The sequence below is a fragment of the Hyla sarda genome, chromosome 3, assembly GCF_029499605.1.
Source record: "Hyla sarda isolate aHylSar1 chromosome 3, aHylSar1.hap1, whole genome shotgun sequence".
NCBI lineage: Eukaryota > Metazoa > Chordata > Amphibia > Anura > Hylidae > Hyla > Hyla sarda.
The window spans coordinates 402,848,641-402,867,610 of record NC_079191.1 but is presented as its reverse complement, the minus strand read 5'-3'; the positions used below and the strand labels follow the sequence as shown (position 1 = coordinate 402,867,610).

Here is an 18,970-nt window from a genome sequence, read left to right as displayed (position 1 = left end):
CATCCATCCATCCATCTCCTCTCTCTCTCCCCGTCTCCTCTCTCCCCCTCCATCAGTCTTCTCTCTCCCCGTCTCCTCTCTTCCCCTCCACCAGTCTTCTCTCTTTCTCTTTCTCCCTCCATCAGTCTTCTCTCTCTCCCTCCATCAGTCTTCTCTCTCTCTCTTTCTCCCTCCATCAGTCTTCTCTCGCTCCCTCCATCAGTCTTCTCACTCTCTCTCTCTTTCTCTTTCTACCTCCATCAGTCTTCTCTCTCTCCCTCTCCCTCCATCAGTCTTCTCACTCTCTCTCTCTTTCTCTTTCTACCTCCATCAGTCTTCTCTCTCTCTCTCCCTCCATCAGTCTTCTCTCTCTCTCTCTTTCTCCCTCCATCAGTCTTCTCTCGCTCCCTCCATCAGTCTTCTCTCGCTCCCTCCATCAGTCTTCTCTCTCTCCCTCCATCAGTCTTCTCTCTCTCCCTCCATCAGTCTTCTCTCTCTCCCTCCATCAGTCTTCTCTCTCTCCCTCCATCAGTCTTCTCTCTCTCCCTCCATCAGTCTTCTCTCTCTCCCTCCATCAGTCTTCTCTCTCTCCCTCCATCAGTCTTCTCTCTCTCTCTCTCCCTCCATCAGTCTTCTCTCTCTCTCTCTCCCTCCATCAGTCTTCTCTCTCTCTTTCCCTCCATCAGTCTTCTCTCTCTCTCTCCCTCCATCAGTCTTCTCTCTCTCTCTCCCTCCATCAGTCTTCTCTCTCTCTCCCTCCCTCCATCAGTCTTCTCTCTCTCTCCCTCCATCAGTCTTCTCTCTCTCTCCCTCCATCAGTCTTCTCTCTCTCTCTCCCTCCATCAGTCTTCTCTCTCTCTCTCCCTCCATCAGTCTTCTCTCTCTCTCTCCCTCCATCAGTCTTCTCTCTCTCTCTCCCTCCATCAGTCTTCTCTCTCTCTCCCTCCATCAGTCTTCTCTCTCTCTCCCTCCATCAGTCTTCTCTCTCTCTCCCTCCATCAGTCTTCTCCCTCCATCAGTCTTCTCCCTCCATCAGTCTTCTCCCTCCATCAGTCTTCTCTCTCTCTCTCCCTCCATCAGTCTTCTCTCTCTCCCTCCATCAGTCTTCTCTCTCTCTCTGTATCTCCTTTTGCTTTATAAATAGTTGTTTATAATTGGAGATACACTACAAAGGGTCCTGGTCATCTGGATAATAGTCGGTTGATTGACCACCTTCCTGTGCAGTCGCATATGATCCTATAGATTCAGATGGGCACCTTTATAAGTATTATATGTGGCCAGTTGCCTGGAAGAGTAACCACCACTCACTATCAGAAGCCACAATGCATCATTTACTCTGTTCCTAATTCTGTCCTAAATGATCGTGTGATGATGATGAAATTCAGTTACCAAATGTTTTGTGAACAGCCTTCATGACGTCTCTGCAACCAGACCGGGAGGAACACGAACCCTTACTTCTACTCACCCATACAAAACGTTCACAACATACTCCATCACTTTATGTATCTGCTCAGAACTTCTCCAATTCTTGCATAAAAAGTGCAACCAGAAGTGTTTTTTTGTTTGTTTGTTTCTTTTTTTGTTTTTTTAAACAAAAGATGTTGAAATTGTGGCAAACATAATAAAAAAAAAAAAAAGATTATATAAAAAAATAGATTTAAAGGGGTACTCCACCCCTTTACATCCTATCCCCTATCCAGAGGATATTTAGTTCGTTTAGAACATCCGGTGCAACGCCAGAGGCTCGTGACATCACGGCCACACACCCTTGTGGTAAGCCCTGGGGGGTGTAGGGTAGTTGGGATGTTGTAGTAGATAAGGGGTTAATGTTACCCCTATAGTTCGTGACGCCAGGCTGAGGGCTAGTATGCTGAGGTAATTCTCCGGCCTATCGCCGCCCTTCCCAGAAATGACAGGTGCATGTAATAAAATGACTGAAGGTCCACAAGGTCCAAGTGTCTCTGAATTTAGGGTAGTTATTGCAGGTCCGTCCCGATTTAGGGGATAGATAAGGTCCGGTGATCCTGCAGAGTGTGTGGGGATTGATACACTCAGAAATTAGAAGTTGTCGGCTGTCACCGCAAGGTTCAGGCCTAGACTCACTGATCTCAGCAGCGCAGATGCTTCTTGCTTGCTTGCACAGGAACAAGAGAGCGAGAACATGGCCGCCGCTCCCTTATATGAGCAGGGGCGGGGCTAATCTGATTGGTCCGAACATCCGTCACTCACTGTTACACAGTGTGATGGGATTGACTACGTCACAGGGACCTCCAAAGGTCCTCAAGCAGAAATACCATAGAGTTCACCTGACCACATGACCCGCAGGTCCTGCTAAGCTATGGGCAGGTAATTAACTATTTATTTACATTTATACAATCTTATACATCCGAATCCTAAGTGGTTACTGGACAATTACCAACTGGATGAGAGGTGACTAGGGGTGACCTAGACAATTGGGACCCCGACGTCCTAGGGACTCTGGCTATGGGGACACACAACAAAAAGGTACCGGATAGGAATACGGTACCGGGACACCCCACCCTCAATGCAAGTCTATGGGAAGGGACGTGACTGATGTTACGCCCCCTCCCATAGATTTACATTGAGGGGGCGTGGCCGTGACTTCACGAGCAGGCGTGGCCGTGATGTCACAAGCCTCCGCCCTGCATCGCCAGTCATCCAGCACGGAGCGAAGTTCGCTCAGTGCATTGGATGTCTGAGGTGCTGCAGCAGAGAACGCTGGTGTCCCCAGCGGCGGGACCCCCGCGATCAGACATCTTCTCCCCTATCCTTTCTATAGGGGATAAGATGTCCAGGGGAGGAGTGCCCCTTTAAGGGGAATTTTCACTTTGGACAATTGCTCTTTGTAAGAGGGAAACCTGACTGTAAAATTGTAACAAGGTGTCCTAAAGCATTGAAAAATGTTTAATTTCCCAACAGCGCCACCACAGGTGAAATAAAGCTTTACACAACCTCTATCCAAATACATTGCTTGTCTATGCAATAGTCCTCCAGAATCTTAGACACTCTTTGTAGATTTCAACACATTGACAGAAAACAATAAAATAAATTGTGTTGAAAGTGTCTATGCAAACAATTGAGAAATGCTCTTAAATGCAATAAAACCCCAATAAGCTTGATGACTAATACGTGCAAGGGATGACTGGTGACCAGTTGGTGGAATACAGGTCAACCATTTAGCCAGTAGGCTAGTCTTCAATGTAGTCCGAAAATCACGTTACTCATGGGTTTTTGACAAATCTGTTTATTCAGCCTTTTTCGTTCCTTTCTGTGTACAGTCAACAAACCGAGATGTTCTTCATATCATGTGTGTCAGGGAATATAAAGTACTGGCAGAAATAACGTGGGCGCTAAACCGAGGTAAATCATAAACAAGTGTCCGATTTTGGCAGAAAAGAAATTTGTTGCACAAGGGCCTGACTTAATGTTTCTTGGAACTTTCTCTCAATGACTTCAACCAGCTAAGTGCGGGGAAATTAACCACCACTCTAATATAATGTACATATCATTTCTTCCGCTAGTTTGTATTAATAAAGCAATAGAAGAGTATTCAAATGAAATCCAGCATGAGAACAAAATCAAATCAAATCTTTTATTGGTCACATGTAGCGCATGTGGGACAAACACATAGGCTTGACGGGTTTCAACCCGTGAGAGTCTTCAACATGAGCCATAGTTATGATTAAGAACCTCACAAAGTGGAAACCCGGCAAACTTATGAGTTTGTCCAATATGCTGTACATGTAGATTTTATGGGGGGTTTTTTGTACCCGTGCTGGACTTCATTTGAATATTCTTTAGTTCTCTACTGAGTCCATGCATGGGACTTCAGACAAGTGTTCTGGTTTCTACTTTTCCATGTTGATAATAAAGCAATAGCTATAATAGAAACATAAAACATTTGCTCGGTATTAAAGGGGTACTCCAGTGGAAAAAAAAAATTTCATATCAAGCTGAAAGTTAAACAGATTTGTAAATTACTTTCATTAAAAAATCTTAACCCTTCCAGTACTTATCAGCTGCTGTATACTACAGAGGAAGTTGTGTAGTTGTTTCCAGTGTGACCACATTGCTCTCTGCTGACACCTCTGTCCATGTCAGGAACTGTCCAGAGTAGGAGCAAATCCCCATAGCAAACCTCTCCTGCTCTGGAAAGTTCCTGACATGGACAGAGGTGGCAGCAGAGAGCACTGTGCTCACACTGGAAATAACTACAAAACTTCCTCTGTAGTATATAGCAGCTGATAAGTACTGGAAGGATTAAGATTTTTAAGTAATTTACACGTAATTTTTTTTTAAGTAGTCTACAAATCTGATTACACTTCCTGGCACCAGTTGATCACTTTCTAGTAAAATTTCAAAAATTCCAAATACCAGTGTTTTTTTTTTAACCAGTGTGCCTCCAGGTGATGCAAAACTACAACTCCCAGCATGCCTGGGCAGCCCGTCTGAGAATGCTGGGAGTTTTAGTTTGGCAGCCGCTGAATTCTCTTCATTTAGAAAAGACTGCCCTATACTGTTCTGTTCGGTCAAAGAAAATTCTAGGTCCCCCAGCTCTTCAGAAATAAGCCCCCCTGCTGCCTATGAATCAAACGTGTAAAAAAAAAAAAATTGGTTCAACTCAACTCAATGCCAGAAAGTTAAACAGATTTGTAAATTACTTCTATTAAAAAAATCTTAATCCTTCCAGTACTTATCAGCTGCTGTATTCTCCAGAGGAAGTTCTTTTATTTTTGAATTTCCTTTCAGTTTGTCCACAGTGCTCTCTGCTGACACCTCTGTCCATGTCAGGATCTGTCCAGAGCAGGATAGGTTTGCTATGGGGATTATCTCCTGCTCTGGACACTTCCTTAAGTGGACAGAGGTGTCAGCTGAGAGCACTGTGGTCAGACAGAAAGGAAATTCAAAAAGAAAATAACTTCCTGTGGAGTAAACAGCAGCTGATAAGTACTGGAAGGGTTAAGATTTTTAACTAGAAGTCATTAACAAATCTGTTTAACTTTCTGGCACCAGTAGATTTAAAAAAAAAAAAAAAATTATTAAAAAATAAATGTTTTCCAGCAAAGTACCCCTTTAAGGACTCAAATTGGCTGCATCACGTGATTTACTGGTGTGACCATTTTCTCAGGTATCCCTGGATGCATACTCTTTTGCGCAGGTGCTGCACAGCAGCTGAAAGCATTTGGCACATGCGCAGATACAAGAGAACAATCAGATAGTATGTGTGCTTGTGCACCCTAGATCGGTGTTTCCCAAACTGTGTACCTCCAGCTGTTGCAAAACTACAACTCCCAGCATGTCCGGACAGCCAAAGGCTGTCCGGGCATGCTGGGAGTTGTAGTTTTGCAACAGCCGGAGGCACATCAGTTGGAAAACACTGCCCTAGAGAACTGTCAGCAGTAATTGAGAAACCCTGCAGAAATAAATCACATTTAGAAAAAAGAAAAATTTATAATATCCATCCATAATATCCTGTGATAACCCCTGAATTTTCAGTAATCTACCCCATCGCTTGACATCACATGTGCGCAGACTGTTCGGACTTGGGAAATGGCTTTTTCGGCTCTCTGTCTAATACCCAAATGTTTAGTTGTCTTTGATTTGAACCATACTTTGGTCTTATCTGACAGCAAGTCTCTGGGAAGCATCAGAGATAAATAGCTACTGGCTATCTGCGATCTAAATAGCGAGCTTCTAATTTGAATCCATTATATTTACTAAACAAACCCAATTAATCTTTCGCAAAGCCGCGACTTGGAAAAGTCTGGGACAGATGATGATGATGAACCACAAAGAACATATCAGGATAATACTCTGAGAAAACATTTTCGTTTTACAGGGTTCACGGACAAAACGGCTAACCGGGTTCATGTCAGGAAAAAAATAAAATAAAATAAAAAAACATGATCAAGGCAAATTGGTTAAAAAAATAAATTAAAAAAAAGAGCATATTCTGTAGTTCTAAAGAAAAAACATAAAATATATAATATAAAAGAAGGATCAGAAGTAAAGTCGGGGGGTAAGAAAAACTGTTGCACCATAGTTGCCCTATGGCCCACCATATGTTCACCATTACCAGCCAAAAAGACCACTTTCTATCAGGTGAGTTACATTTTACAATGTCTGAGATCATAGCGCTCGTTAAAAGGGGTACTCTGGAATTTTTCTTTTATTTGACTGTGCTACAGGGGCTGTAAAGTTAGTGTAGTTCATAATACAGTGTCTGTACCTGTGTTCGATGGATGGTTCTCGCAAGTCTTCTGCGATCTTTGCTCCAATGTTCATTTTTAGCAGCACACAAAATGAGTGTTGTCTCAGGCTTTTCCCCTGCTTTAGTGCGGCCCAAGACATTACATCACTAGTCAGGTGTTGAAAGAGAGCATGGCAGTGCTTCAATAGGTGGAGTGAATGCAGGGAATTGTAGTTTCAAGCACAGCTTGCATGGAAGGGAGCTTCGCTACAGTCATGGCCGTAAATGTTGGCACCTCTGAAATTTTTCTACAGAATCAAGTATTTCTCACAGAAAAGGATTGCAGTAACACATGTTTTTGCTATACACATGTTTATTCCCTTTGTGTGTATTGGAACTAAACCAAAAAGAGAGGAAAAGAAGAAAATTGGACATAATTTCACATCCAAATCCAAAAATGGGCTGGACAAAATTATTGGCACCCTTAACTTAATATTTGGTTGCACACCCTTTGGAAAAAATAACTGAAATCAGTCGCTTCCTATAACCATCAATAAGCTTCTTACACCTCTCAGCCGGAATGTTGGACCACCCTTCTTTTGCAAACTGCTCCAAGTCTCTGTTATTTGAAGGCGCCTTTTCTCAACAGTAATTTTAAGATCTCTCCACAGGTCTTCAATGGGATTTTGATCTGGACTCATTGCTGCCACTTCAGAACTCTCCAGCGCTTTGTTGCCATCCATTTCTGGGTGCTTTTTGATGTATGTTTGGGGTCATTGTCCTGCTGGAAGACCCAAGATCTTGGACGCAAACCCAGCTTTCTGACACTGGGCTGTACAGTGCGACCTAAAATCCGTAGATAATCCTCAGATTTTAATTAAAGTACCGAAAAAGGAGCCAACACCAAAAGTATGGTCGCATTCATATTCTTAGCAGATGTTGGCCAGTTGAATGCACAGCCAGATAGTTATTGGTATTCTGTCTGAGGTCCACATTTACAAAAAAATCTACCAACCCCCCCAGGTTGCCCTATCTGATATGATCTAAACCAAAGATCAATCACTTCTACACATGAACAACAAAAAAGCATAGAATGAGCCAGAAAGACCGAAACACAATGAGATTTCCCCATAGCTGCCTCAGACAGGACCCAAATCTGCGAGTAGCTAATGGCTGACGCAGAAGAAGGTTGTCACCCTGCAGTACGTGTAGTAGACCAGGTACATTGGCTCCAATCTGCCGGTAATTGAGTTAGTGTCTCGTCAGCAGCTGGCCTACAGTACAGGACTGCTTTCCCTTTGGCAGGTGGGTGGAGAGAACAGATGTCACTTACTGCTTCAAGTACTTTGGGAAACGTTAGATACTAGATTCGGGAATAAGCCTGCTCCCCTCCATCCATTGGGCACCATTCCCCTATGTTCTTTTTTTGGTTGTAGCCTGTTTAAAAGGACCTAACACTAAATGCAAGTCATACAGAGCTAAGAAATAAATAATGACATTCTTGATCAGTGATCGGAGGCATAATTATAGGGGATATAGAGGATGTGGTGTAGACCACAAGGTCCTGGAAAGTCTCACTGCCCCATTATAAAGGATTTATCATAGTTGGGGTCCTGTTCCAGAATTTGTATTGGGGCACAACATTCTTAATTCATCCAAATCTCAAAGCTCAGGTTCCTAACAGTTTGTATTTAACATAAGGCTCCGTTCACACAATGGATTTCCAGATTTCGGCATGCCTTGTATCCACATGAATTCTGTTTTCAATGGGAATCCGTGTCTCTGTTCATGCAATGCAGATTTGTGCATGTGCTGATATAAAAACTGCAACATGGAACTCCTTAGGCTAAGTTTCCACTTGGTTTTATTCCTGGCAGTTTTTGGAGATCTGCCACTGCAGTTTTTGAGCCAAAGCCAGGAGTGTATTCAAAAGGAATAGGACATATAAAGGAAGGACTTACACTTCTCCTCCCTTGTGGATCCACTTCAGACTTTGGCTCAAAAACTGCCGTGGCAGATATCCAAAAACTGCTAGAAAAAAAAAACAAGTGGAAACTTAGCCTTAAAGGGGTACTCCTGTGGAAAACTTTTTTTTTTTTTTAAATCAACTGGTGTCAGAAAATTTAACAGATTTGTAAATTACTTCTATTATAAAATCTTAATCCTTCCAGTACGTTATATGGGCTATATACTGCAGAGGAAATGCTTATCTTTTTAGATTTCTCTGATGTCATGACCACAGTGTTCTCTGCTGACCATTTTAGGAACTGTCCAGAGCAGGAGAAAATCCCCATAGCCATATGCTGCCCTGGACAGTTCCTAAAATGGCCAGCAGAGGTCAGCAGAGAGCACTGTGGTCATGACATCAGAGAAATCTAAAAAGATAAGCATTTCCTCTGCAGTATATAGCCCATATAAAGTACTGGAAGGATTAAGATTTTTTAATAGAAGTAATTTACAAATCTGTTTAACTTTTTGGCACCAGTTGATTTAAAAAAAAAAAAAAAAAAGGTTTTCCACGGGAGTACCCCTTTAAAGGGGTACTCCGCCCCTAGACAACTTATCCCCGTTGCTGGGGACCCCACTGCTGGGGACCCCTGCAATCTCTGCTGCAGCACCCTAGACATTTGATGCACAGAACAAACTTCACTCCGTGCAGGATGACTGGCGATGCGGGGGGAGGTTTGTGACGTCACGGCCATGCCCCATCAATGCAAGTCAATGGGAGGGGGCGTGACTGCTGTCACCCCCCCCCCCCCCCAATAGACTTGCATTGAGGAGGCATGGCCGTGTAGTCACGAGCGGGGCGCGACCGTGAGGTTACGAACCTCCAGCGCTGCACCCGATGCTCTAAATGAACGCCGAGGGCAGGATAAGATGTCTAGTGGTGGAGTAACACTTTAATGTAGCAAAAAGTGACATGTCACATGGATTCCACATGGAAACGCAAAATAGCCTAAGTGAATGGGTCAAATCTGCAGCCAAATACACAGAATAGCAAACTCATATGTCTGGGATTTCAAAAGAATTTACAATAGATTTTTTAAATGAAAATAATCATGTTTTAAGAAGACGTAGAAACACAGAATCGGCAGATAAGAACCGTTCTTCAGTTCCTAACAATGCTGGTATAGGTCAGAGATCCAAATGAAAAGAAGAAACTACATATATACCTGATGATAAGACTTTTTGTGTGCGAAGGAAACTGATAGTCAGACGCATGATGGAGGCCTTGTCCAGATGTGAGCTGATGTTCTGGGGCAATGGAAGCTGATGAGCCAACTCGTAGAACACTTCCGTCTCCTTACTTCTCCGACACCTGGCTGCATCTCGAGACTTCTCCTTCCTTCGCTCTGAGCTGCTCCTGAAAAAATAAAATAAAATTCACGTTCAGATTAGAAAATATATAGATATGTTGACCAGCATGAATTGTTAAGCGTAAATAGGTCTAAAAAAAAATAAAATAAAACAGTGTTATAGTGGCTATTATAGTCCAGAGCTGCATTCACAATTCTGCTGGGTAATAAACTTGTTCTAAGACACAGCTAAGGCTAGGTCCACATCTGCCTTTAAAGGGTTTATCCACCATAAGGTGATATGAGTACATACCTGCCAGGCTATCTTTTTGTGAACTGGGTATTTCCTGTTGGAGTTTGGTCTCTTAAACTACACATCCCATAGTTCCATGATTGTAAGTATGAAGTTACACTCCTCCCTCCCACACATCAGCCACCACACCCATTGCAGCACAAATGAGCTACAGCCATTCAAAAGACCAGTGTTTTCTAACCAGGGTGCCCCTAGCTGTTGCAAAATGATCTCTCTGCCACCCAGCGGTCGCTCCACCCATTGAAGTAGGACAAGCCCCCTTTGCACACCTGACTTGTGATGTCTCGTCTCGACACACTGAAACCTGGGAAATCCCAAGACCTGAGTAATTTTGTATGCTGTTAGAAATATTGGGGAGAAAATCATTTAAGAATTGCAAGACTACCATCACATACAGGTACAGACACTATATTATGAACCACACTAACTTTACAGCCCCTGTAACATTGTCAAATAAAATAAAAATTCCTGGAATACCCCTTTAAGCTCCGATTGGGATCTCCAGCACAGAGCCCTTTCCACACGCAAACAACAGAGCTGGGCAGTCCAATGGACACCAATGGGTCCTCCTGACTTTAATTGGGGCCCATCAGGTTTCTGTCTCATGTCCATTGTTTTGTAGAAAGAAAAAAGTGACCTGAAGTTATTTTTTCTCTTCTGAACCTCCCACGTTGTAATGGAATCTGCAAATGGAGCTCCAACGCAGATGTGAACAAGCACTTAGCTGACTCCTAGAAAGATCCTTCATCAGATGTTTAGTCTACGGATGCATTCACACAGGCATTAAACACACTGTTCTGGATAAGTAAAACACCCTGCATGTCCCTTTTTCAGTGTGGTTCAGCGCTAAAGCTCCCATTGAAGTCAATGGAAGCTTCGAGGTGGTTCAGCATTTCATCGCTGAAGCTCCCATTAAAGTCAAAGTCAACAAGATCTTTTTGTGCCTGTGTAAACATACCTTTAAGACTGACTCTGAAATGTTAGGTTTTTTCGTTTCTTGCAGACATTGATCTGGTCATATGGGTTGGAAAATTGCAGTTCTGAATCCTGCAAAATTTTGAATGCAGTTCTAAACTCTAAGACAGACTGTAACTCAGGATCAATTAAAGATAATGCAATCTATTTACAGTTCCTCAACATGTAAACTGTTTTTAGATGAAAGATACATTTTAGAGTATTATATATCACTGGTTCGGGCATGGAAATTCTCAAAATAATGGCATCTGCTCAATCGCAACTGGCAACAATAGATTCTACACCCGATACGGTAATGAAGGCCTAGACCAGGCATAGGCAACCTTCGACACTGCAGATCCTCTGGATTACATCTCCCATGGTGCTTTAGCAACAATTTGGCTATAAGGGCATCATGGGAGATACACAACATCTGCAGTGCCGAAGGTTGCCTACCCATAGCCTGGTCAATTGTATAGTAACCCCCCCCCCCCACACACACACACACACAGTTCTTAATGGGGAGAGCCTCAGGGGTTCATGCTCCACTGAGAATGGTGGTAACTGCCCCTTTGATACCAGTCTCTAGATTGTCAAAGGGGGTGGTCAATACTGGTCTCAATGGGGCATGGACCTGAGGCTCCACCCACTAAGCAGGTTTACCACCCAGTTGACAGTCTAGACCAGTGCATCCCAACCAGAGTGCCTCCAGCTGTTGCAAAATGACAACACCCCAGATGCCCGGACAGCCGTTGGCTGTCCGGGCATGCTGGGAGTTGTCGTTTTGCAACAGCTGGAGGCAGCATGGTTGGAAAACATTGCATTAGACAATACTGAATCTGTGCTGTCCAACACTGGTGGTGGCAGAAAATTCATTACATGTTATAGATGCATCTTATATACACATCTCATCAGAGGATTTGTATAAAAGGGGTACTCCGGTGGAAAACTTTTTTTTTTTTTTTTAAATCAACCGGTGCCAGAAAGTTAAACAGATTTGTAAATTACTTCTATTAAAAAAATCTTAATCCTTCCAGTACTTATTAGCTGCTGAATACTACAGAGGAAATGATTTTCTTTTACGAAACAGAGCTCTCTGCTGACATCATGACCACAGTGCTCTCTGCTGACATCTCTGTCCATTTTAGGAACTGTCCAGAGCAGCATTTGTTTGCTATGGGCATTTTCTTCTACTCTGGACAGTTCTTAAAATGGATAGAGATGTGAGCAGAGAGCACTGTACTCGTGATGTCAGCAGAGAGCTCTGTGTTCCAAAAAGAAAATACATTTTTTATAGAAGTAATTTACAAATCTGTTTAACTTTCAGGCACCAGTTGACTTAAATGAAAAAAAAAAAAGTTTTCCACCGGAGTACCCCTTTAAAATACGGACCTCGAAATGGTAAAAGAGAGACCATAATAAAGGAATCAAAATCAAAAATGCCCAAAAATGACAAGATGATAAAAAGGGCCTACTACATGCCTAATGGCACCTCTGCACTTAGTGAACAGTGTCCACGCATAGTTGATTCCCCACATAACAGGGCTCTAATGTGATCCATCAATGTGGCCTCATGCCCGTATGTAATTTTTATGACTGTTGAGACCCAATTAGCTCCTAACAGGCTATAACTACCCCTCCCCCTTACTACAATAATTAATTAAATAATAACTGACACAACAACAATTCAACTTTTCCGTGGGTGGGGATCGGCCACAGCTTTATTTATAAAATTACTTATATAAATAACAATGTAACTGTAACAAAGACACCGATTGGCTTCTTGCCAACCCGAGAGGTGCTGCCACACCGTCCTGTGTGGAGGTCTACCCCGGGTTGACCCCGCTTTCACCGTCTTCTTACCGCCAAGCTGTGACTTACAATAAACAGAGATACAAAAAGGGAGGGTGGGAGGGCAAAACTCCGGGTCCTGGGCAGATTGAGGGGGGGGGGGGGGGGGAAGGGAGGCACCACAGCTATAAATACCCAGGGGAGGGCCCCTGAAAGCCCGGGAAACTATTAGACCCCTGATTGGTGCACTCCTTCCCCCCCACCCATGGGACATACCACTATAGTTACCAACAAGTTTTTACAGGCGGGGGAGGGGGCTAAAAAACATTGCCGGTATATTTCTTAACCCCTTAACTGCTCAACAGTCAGGGGGCAAGCTAGTTATGCACAGCTTGCCCCTCCAAGTGCCCCATATTAACAACAATATAACAAATTCTACGGACCTGGTAAACCCATAAAAACATTTAGAGTATCCACATATTCCTAGTAAATATGGTATCCTACAAACTAGCCACGAAAGGTTCTGTTTACACTGCCATTGTGCCTTCTATTATACCTGAAACCATGATAATGCTACTGGATCTGGTACCAACAGCATCCAATAGAGTTCATTGACTACGAATGGGTTTGATGGTGTCCATTTGGAACTACTGATGGAGCCTATGACTGTAGTGTGAACACAACCTAAAAAGGTTACCCATTTACCCCACCTTAAAGGAGTACTCCGGTGGAAAACATTCTTTTTAAATCAACTGGTGCCAGAAAGTTAAACAGATTTGTAAATTACTTCTATTAAAAAATCTTTACCCTTCCAGTACTTATTAGCAGCTGCATGCTACAGACGAAATTATTTTCTTTTTGAATTTCTTTTTTGTCCTGTCCACAGTGCTCTCTGCTGACACGTGATGTCCGTATCACAAACTGTCCAGAGCAGGATAAAATCCCCATTGCAAACCTATGCTGCTCTGGACAGTTCCTGATACGGGCATCAGGTGTCAGCAGAGAGCACTGTGGTCAGACAGAAAGGAAATTCAAAAAGAAAAGAATTTCCTCTGTAGTATACAGCTGCTAAAAAGTACTGGAAGGGTAAAGATTTTTTTTAATAGAAGTCATTTACAAATCTGTTTAACTTTCTGGCACCAGGTGATTTAAAAATAATGTTTTCCACCGGAGTACCCCTTTAAGGTGGGGTAAATAGGTAACCTTTTTAGGTTGTGTTCACACCACAGTCATAGGCTCCATCAGTAGTTCCAAATGGACACCCTCAAACCCATTAGTAGTCATTGAACTCTATTGGATGCTGTTGGTACCAGTCATTTGACAGATCCAGTAGCACTTTCTGGCACCAGTTGATAAAAAAATAAATAAATAAAAAAATAAAAAATATATACATTAATAATATCTAATAACACTATAGTGCCCCCATAACAAGGTAACAGAGAATACAAACAAATAAAAACACACTAGACCCCTGGCTGTGCGGGAAACTTTTCAAAACATTGCTTCTATGCTCTTTTGTTACCCCCCACTGTTGAGGTATAAAGGTCTGCGGCACAGGGCTGTCCATTCATGGGATTTTTTTTTATTACTAAAATTCATTTTAATAACATTTAGCACCCAACTTGGCAGGTTCATTTAAAATCACAGCATGAAAACGCAACCAAGCCCAGGGTTATACAATGAAGTAAATGAAGACTCACACACCTATATGACCTCGTGGGGCCAGAAGTCTCGGCATGCAAGAGCCACCAGTCAAACATCCTCACTCATGGACCTAATGTAGAGTATATTCAATGTGCAGAGGTCACCTCCCACAGCCTCAATGGCACTAGAGTGGGGAACAGTCTATGACCGTGTTTCTTAATGTTCTTAAAGGGGTACTTTGGTGAAGAAGAAAAAATTCTAATCAACTGGTGCCAGAAAGTTAAACAGATTTGAAAATTACTTCTATATAAAACTCTTAATCCTTCCAGTACTTATCAGCTGCTGTATGCTTCACCGGAAGTTGTGTGTTTTTTTCTGTCTGACCACAGTGCTCTCTGCTGACACCTCTGTCCATGTCAGGAACTGTCCAGAGCAGGAGAGGTTTGCTATGGGGATTTGTTCCTGCTCCGGACAGTTCCTGACATGGGCAGAGGAGTCAGCAGAGAGCACTGTGGTCAGAATGAAAAGAACTCCCAGTACTTATCAGCTGCTGTATACTACAGAGGAAGTTGTGAAGTATTAAGATTTTTATATAGAAGTAATTTACAAATCTGTTTAACTTTCTGGTGCCAATTGATTCTAAAAAAATGTTTTGCCACCGGAGTACCCCTTTATGCCAAGTACCTCGATGGCAATGAACAAACGCAGGAAGAGGACAGTGTGAGGACCACTAGGAGAAGGAGCACATATACTAAAGGTTGACAACCTAGGGTCTATGTAACCGTTGGCACACTTGGTCCCCCTTAAATTATGCAACTTTGTTACAAACAAATTTTGTTTACGAATACAATATAGACCGCTTGTTCTCAGAATAGGCCATCAATATAAGATTAATAGAGTACGTGGATCAATTCCAAAAAGAGGGACTTTCCATACAGCACTTCTCCTCCCGGGAAAGATGCAAGGCAGCCGTCCTCAGTGTAAAATGAAGAACTTTATTTGAAACAATAGTTTCGAGCCCGTACAAGGGCTCTTCATCATGCCTGACGAAGAGCCCAGTACAGGCTCTGAACTATTGTTTCAAATAAAGTTCTTCATTTCATAGGACGGCTGCCATGCACCTTTCCTGGGAGGAGAAGCGTTGTATGGAAAGTCCCTCTTTTTGGAATTGATCCACGTACTCTATTACACTGCATCCAGCTGACCTTGAGGCATCTGGAAAGGACACCGTGGCTGCTGACCCCCAACTACCACTGCGAGTCCACACGCTGTGGACTGTGTCCTGAGGACTACACCATCTGGTAAACCTCATTTTTTTGGCGCACATGGTTATTACTTTAAACCGCCTGCACTAGGAGCGCAACTTGTTTTTTCTTTTATATCTAATCAATATAAGATTGGTGGGGATCCAATTCCTAACACCCCACCATACTGTTGATGGACAGTGCTCCAGTAATCGCCCATCATTGTTTGTCTGGTATTGCATTCAATCACATTTCTTTTCATCACAAATTAGGGCAAATCTTAAAGTGGTACTCTGCCCCTAAACATGTCATCCCCTAATCAAAAGGATAGGGGATAAGATGTCTGATCACGGGGGTCCCGCCGCTGGGGACCCCCGTGATTTCTGCTGTGGCACCCCAGACATCCGGATGACTGGCGATGTGGGGGCGGAGGCTTATGATGTTACGACCACGCCGTGCTTGTGACATCACGGCCACACCCCTTAATACAAGTCTATGGGAGGGGATGTGACTTCCGTCACACCCCCTCCCACATACTTGCATTGAGGGGGTGTGGCCGTGACACCACAAGCCTCCAGCGCTGCACCCGACGCTCGAAAAGAATGCCGGGTGCAGCAGGCAGATCGTGGGGGTCCCCCGTGATCTGACATCTTATCCCCTATCCTTTGCATAGAGGATAAGATGTCTAGGGGCGGAGTACCCCGTTAATCTGACTGCTCATAGGTGACTAAATCAGACCTTTTGGTAGAGTTCCCCAACCAATTACTGTTCTCCAACTCCAGCTGCTGGAAAACCATGTGTTGGGGAACACTGATTCATTGAGCGATCAATGTTTCCCTAACTAATTTAAGCCGTTAAAGCGATTTATTCACCAAAGCGCATAATATTCCAGCTGTCCGATGTAGTGTGTAGGGATATCAGGGTATACCCAACATTTTGGAGCAGATTGTAAAGGCTGGACATTGTATTGTTTCTCAATCAATCAAGTTATATGCCTAGGGTCATAGATATTAAACAAATCCCAAATACTACAATGTTAAAGTGCCCTCCCCTCACTATTTTGGTTTGGATTGGCCCACCAGAAGACCCCCATTGGGACTAGGCTGACATTATAATGTGTTCTAGTAGGACCAGATAAAAAATTAAAAAAAATCGGTGGTTTCTAATCTTGAGGTTCGGTAACAGAACATACGCTTCCTATACACCTCTGAAAAGGCCCAAGGGGGGGCATGTTGAAAAGCTGTGACAAAAAGGTTTGCAACAACGGGGAAGATTGGACACACGGGTTGTGGGAGCGGGCGGGTGTGAAACAAACACCTGCGGGAGAAGGTGGTAATGGTCAGAAATTCAGAAGAAGCAGGCGGGAACGGGATTAAGAAAACGGTCCCTCGCATGGCTCTGTGTTCCACCAATACGATTAATGTTGGTGGGCACTCAAAACTAGTTCCATTGGTGGCCCCACTGTACTTCAGTCCAAGACATGTACAATTCCACCAGGCCTGGCGCTTTTTCCTCTGTTCCCTTCCCATCCCCTTATAGGAGAGGAGGGTGCCTTGACCATGTGCCAATTCCCCTTTCCTTGTTTGCTATTTCTGCAGTTCCTGTTGAGAAAGGAAGCCCAAAGTAGGCTCACAATGGATGCGAATACTCCGAGTAGGGGTCTCCTCTACACAGGGCTCCAGTTATGGTATGTACACAAGTCTGTATACAGTACTACAAGTTAATGAATTACATGTCAACTGTGTACAGTGATCCCTCAACTTACAATGGCTTCAACATACAATAGTTTCAACATACAATGGTCTTTTCTCAACATACAATTCTACAGACAGTCCAGATCTGTGATACATGTCAAAGGCTGAAAGATCTGACCAATCAGAATGGGCATTTCACTGGTAAAACCCCTGTATTACTGAAGTGTATGCACTGACTGATGGATGTCTGGTAGCGCTCCCTACAGTACAGGGAGATATTACATGTTCTGTACTCTTTACCTGTGCCAGGGTTAGCTGCTCCTTTGGACACTAGGTGAGGGCGACTCCATGTTACTTTTTTAGGACATTGCATTTACTGTACAGGACCCTGAAGAAGCTCCTGTCCTCTATATAGACCAGTGTTTCCCAAGCAGGATGCCCCCGGCTGTTGCAGAACTACAACTCCCAGCATGCCCGGACAGCCGAAGGCTGTCCGGGCATGCTGGGAGTTGTAGTTTTGCAACAGCTAGAGGCTCCCTGCTTGGGAAACCCTGACATAGACAGTGATTACAGCTCCCAGCAGATCTTTCTTACTTTTATATGTAAGGACTTGTTTTATCTATATTAGTTATCTACTTATTTTTCTTTAATCCTCACTTTTTCCTAATTTTGGATGACATTTTGGTGGCTTCAGAACCAATTACCAGGTTTCCATAGAGTTCTGGTCTCAACATACAATGGTTTCAACCTACAATGGTCGTTGTGGAACCAATTAATATTGTAACTTGAGGGACCACTGTATCTTTACTCTTGAAAAACCTACTAAAAAAAAAAAAAAAAGTCTATGTCTTTGCTGCACTTTTTTCCAATATTAAATTGAACATAGAGCCCAATATAAACCCTGTTTACTTTATTCAAGAAGAGGAAGCAAATGTTTCTTGAGGGAGGCACAACAGGAAAAGCCTGCGTCTCATTGATCTGCACAGTGTGTTCTTATGAAGGCATCAGAGGGCCATGGGCCGCAGTACAATATTATATTACCAAGGGAGCAATATATTGTAGCCAAAAATAATATGCAGTGTCATGAGAACATGCCCTGGAGATGCTGCCGGACAGTTACAGCCCATGAGCCCATGTCTTCGTATCTGCACAGTCTTCCTGTATCCTGAAGTCTTTTTTCGTGCTCTTCTTACTAATGTGTAACCCGACATTATAAAAAAACACTCATAAAATCAGTCACGTTATATAATAAAATGGTTTTGTAGGCTGTAACCATCGTGAACTCACCAGATAAAGTTTAAAATCATAAATGAAATCCTTCTAAAATCATTGGACTTGGGATTGCCCCAATTTTCTTCCTTATAGTTGTTATCTACTAAGTGTACCCAACTAGTGTTTGGGGAATCTCCTCATTACATGGCAACCCTTTCGTGTGTATTGATCAGTGATTCCCAACCAGGGCGCCTCCAGCTGTTGCAAAACTACAACGCTCGGACAGCCTTTGAAATATAGGAGGACGTAAGTAGAGGACAAGCTCAGGGGCAAGAAATATGGTTTGGGGGAAAGAGGGTGTAATGTCCCAGTACAGGACATGGTCATGTACAACCCTTAGGCCCTGTCAGGTTGAGACCCTCAGTGACCTGGGGGCTCCCCTGCAGGGTCTCCCCCTGTTGTTTCCAGAATGTAGTGTATACTGCTTTAATGTATAGACCTGATTCTAATGTATAGATAGAGCAGAGGACCTGTGAGAGGTTGTCTCAAGGACCTGTGAGTCTGTCACATGTTTTGTTATCACATGTTCTCCCAGAGAGCACCAGCTTAACCTATGACCCGCAGCTTGACCT

At 43.3% G+C, this 18,970-nt stretch overlaps 1 protein-coding gene across 5 annotated transcripts in view; it reads right to left on the bottom strand.

Annotated features, from left to right (window-relative positions):
* EPAS1 (endothelial PAS domain protein 1) overlaps positions 1–18,970 on the bottom strand; it is a 161,598-nt gene that overhangs the window by 48,504 nt on the left and 94,124 nt on the right. For all 5 annotated transcript variants that reach the window (XM_056568110.1, XM_056568112.1, XM_056568111.1 and 2 more), the window contains exon 2: positions 9,364–9,554. In XM_056568110.1, the coding sequence (XP_056424085.1) occupies positions 9,364–9,554 (191 nt within the window). The remainder of the gene's footprint in view (positions 1–9,363; positions 9,555–18,970) is intronic.